The 3,941-nt window shown below is 38.4% G+C and overlaps 1 protein-coding gene across 1 annotated transcript in view; it reads right to left on the minus strand.

Annotated features, from left to right (window-relative positions):
* Positions 1-3,634: 3,634 nt before the first annotated feature.
* The window catches only part of FOXG_04747 (manganese transporter), a 2,173-nt gene continuing 1,866 nt past the window's right edge, over positions 3,635-3,941 (minus strand). The window contains exon 4 of the mRNA XM_018382784.1: positions 3,635-3,934. Within this exon, the coding sequence (XP_018239571.1) occupies positions 3,802-3,934 (133 nt within the window). The 3' untranslated portion in view covers positions 3,635-3,801. The remainder of the gene's footprint in view (positions 3,935-3,941) is intronic.

The following is a 3,941-nucleotide window of genomic DNA, read 5'->3' on the forward strand; positions in this document are numbered from 1 at the left end:
TTTACTTTTCCTCCACTGTGAACTTGTATCTGTATCGGGGTGCCCGACATCGGGCTAAACGGTTAGCGGCTGGACCAAGCGGGTAACGCACCTCTCGTCGCTACTACGTTTATCCGACGCATCATCATGTGCATATCGTTAATCAATTGTCGCTTGTGAGATAAGCTGGTAGTGAAGAGATGGATACCGGTCAATGTAGGTCTAGAGTACCTCAACGTCATGAGGGGCGGGCCCAGAGGCTCGCAGCAAAGCGACATCAATGCCCCAAGCCAGGGTGCGGAAAGTCTTTTAGTCGGCCATCCCATCTCGCGCGGCACGCTCTGAATCATTCTGCTGTCGAGTTCGAATGTCACCGATGTACGGCGTCTTTTAAGCACCGCGATCTCCTCGGTACGTCCATGTCTGGCCGATCCTGCAACATCCACGCGATTTATAGAAAGATCTGAAGATGTGCTTTGTTTGGATTCTCTTTCATAGCTCGTAGTCAATTGCCGAATGATATTTATGATGATTTCTTCAGGAAGATCAGTGAGTCGAATTGAAGGAGAAGAGATCTTTTTAGGATTGGGATGTCCTGATCGTGGTTTCTTGGTGGTGTCTGCCAGATGCTTTTACATAATTTTCTTTCCCGGTATGAGCATGTCCTTCTTCCTTACGAGGAAGAAAATAGATTGTCGGGTCGAAGAACTCGATTCATTGTGGGTGGCCTCCAATTCAGAGCGTGCGCTTGAAGTGCGAAGTCTAGTTTCCCCCATAGCACTCGTCACGTTAGAGACTGTGGATATTTGAGGTGTCGAGGCATTGTTCAGAGATTTATCTGGGTCTCTGTCGAAAACAATTGTATCGGCAAGATTGATGCCATTTGCCTCCTCTTGACTCTTGACCGAATCAGTTGCAGATCTCGCTCTGCGGTAGCAAAATAAAAGTTGTGGCGGGAAGGGGGACATGGCTGATATCTGCCTCGATATTTGTATTTATTTTTTGGTTGTTGTGCTTTGACCTCCGTACAGAATGACAAAGCTAAAAGAGGTCCGGAACAGGAAGATTCGATTTTTCTTCTTTTTTCTTTCTTTTAGCAGGGGGGAAAGCCGCCTAACTTAGGTATTTATACTCATGACTGAGGAGATGGAGCCGATACTTAAACTTCACTCTGTACATTCCTGGAAGTAAGAAAAGAGAAGCTTTCATCGTAGTGGCCACTTCACAAATATGCCTTGTGGCGAAAGCTAGTCTTCACGCTCAAGTTTGTTTGGCTTTGGTGGGCAGAATAGACTTGAAACCCTATACTCCGTATATCGATAAAGAATGCAGAATCCCACCTGAACCCAGTGGCACCTGATGTTAGATTGAACTTCCAACTTTAATGGCAAAACATCCATTGTGTTAAATCAGAAGTATATTTTCTAACCTTAGGATTAACTTATAAACTCAATACTACTATAACCTTCTAATTACTTTAAACCTTCTTTTTAACCTTCTTCTTAGCCCTAATAGCACTAATATGTATATTATTATAAAACCTTTACTAATTAGGTTAAGCTTTTATTATATATTAGTATTTATTAATAAATCTAAAAACTATATACCTTCCCTAGAAGTTAAATATATCTTATTTTTATAACCTTTAATAGGTTAACTTATATGGTTTGAAGGTGAAGAGCAACAACAAGGAAAAGACTGCAAAAGACGATAATTTCCAACAGTCTCAATTGCAAGCTAGGTGCAAACAGCCACAAAGGTTCAACTGAGACTAGGTCTTCGTCATCAGATAGGGAATCAAGCGATCAGTTCAATGATATCAGATACGAGGACAAAAAGTGTAAAATTCAGTCTGAAGATGCATGAAGAAGCTAAAGTCCTGAGAGGATTCCGTCCCTTTATGTCTGTCAACGCAGACAGCCTTCTGACCCCACCGAGGCTAGACCTCTTACCCTGGACTGCTTGCCATAACCGTCACAATAGCTAGGTTATTTAAGTTCTTTATAAAGTAGCCTTAATAATAGCTAACTCCTTAGTAAACTATAAGCTATATATTAATTAGAGATATAATCTAAGCTTAATTTCTTCTTTTAATTAACTTGATTATTTTCTTATTTTTCTAAGAATTAATACCTAAAAGGGCTTTTAATACCTCTCTTTCTTACTTAATAACTTTTTTAACCTCTTAAGGAAGGTTTTAATATATAATAATTAAAGTAAAAATATTAAAAATTATAAGATTAAAGATAATATTACTAAAAAGCTTTTTATATTCTTAGTTATTAATAAGAGCTTTTATTTTAATTATTATAATTTTAAGCTTTTTAAAATTATCTTATACTTTAAGCTAATTTTTAATAGCTTAAAGATCTCTTAGATTAATAAGAAAATTATTAATATAATAATCTTAATATTAGTTAAGGAAGGCTATTAAGATAAGCTTCTTTTTTAATATTATTATCTTATTTTATATTATTAAATCCTTTTTTTATATATTATTAAATTAAATTATCTTAATAAATATATTAGAGCTTTTTATACTTATAGGGGCAGTTAAATAAGTATCTTTTAGGTTTTTATACTATTAGCTTTATATTATTAGCTTTATATTATAGTAATTAGTTAGGTATTATAATATAATATCTATGTTATAAGCTAGATGTGTTATTTGCCGTTAGGACTTATGGCTAAGAGCTTATATCAGCATAGAGAATTTAGATGGCAAACCATGGCTCTGCTTAACTACTGACCCATGCCATTCTAGTTCGATTTGAGAACAATGAAATTAGGGGCCAAATTGATTTTACTGGCCCGTACAAGCAGCTACCATGTTGTCAGCATGCGGAATGACATAAAACTGCATATTCTCAATTTACAAGCTAACAATATAAATAACCAGCACCGTCTGAATCTAAGTCTCTTCCATTGATAACCTTCCGACATCACAAACAAGGCCTTCTTGCTAAATCCGTCAACCTTGCAGCGATTCCAAAGTCAGCGGCTCTCTTATTAATAAACACAGGTATGCATTAAAACTCTTTCTATCTATTTTCTAGGGTGATAAGACTTTGCTAACCTGGCAATAGCGTAAAAGCTTTAACCATATCTACTTTTCAACCGCACCCCTTGCCCTTCACCAGTAAAGACCCCAGAATGCATAACGCGACAGGAGAAGGAGAGGCTGCCATTAGCGATCTGTATCTTTTCCCTTGCTATATCGCTTCAGAGCCAGTGTATGCTCTTGTAAGAAAGATTAAAGAAAAGAAGCACGAGAGAGATGATGCTAAAGTGGCTGATAAGAAGCTAGATGACAAGGAAAGTACTAAGGAGAAAAAATAGCTTGTAGCTAGAACAATAGTCCATATAGTAGCTATACAGAGCTAATCATGAATAATGAGTTGGGAAGGCCCATATCACAGCCAACTTCACAGTTTGGCAAGTTTCGAATGAAGCAGATGGCAACGATAGCCGTGGTCTACTCATCTAAACGCTAATTAAAGCTTTCAATCACGCCATTCTTGCCCACCCTCTCATAGGACAAAATGTAACCCTCAGATAGAGGCAGACACAATATCAGGGCCGTAACAACGACAGAATATGAACGTCACTAAAGCTTCCTGTGACCATAAGTTAATTTCTCAGGAATGTCGACTGTGCCGACCAATAGAGCTATATTGAAACGAATGGTAAGAAAATAGATATGTGCTCCTTGGCTCGCATATTCATATACTCAAGACTCCACGGACGACCTCTACTCTCCTGAGAAAACAGTGACTTTACACAGTTGCTCCTCACCGAGCAACTATGGGGCCATCACACCGCCTACTTGCCAAGGAATACCAAGTTGGCCACGTTCATGATTGCCATGAAGAGCCAGATCAGAATAGCCAGAATCATGGTGAGCCACGAGTTGGTCATACTGTGATACCTTGGCGTCCGACTGCCGTTCCGGCTTCTGTGGG

Source organism: Fusarium oxysporum, chromosome 7, assembly GCF_000149955.1.
Source record: "Fusarium oxysporum f. sp. lycopersici 4287 chromosome 7, whole genome shotgun sequence".
Lineage (NCBI taxonomy): Eukaryota > Fungi > Ascomycota > Sordariomycetes > Hypocreales > Nectriaceae > Fusarium > Fusarium oxysporum.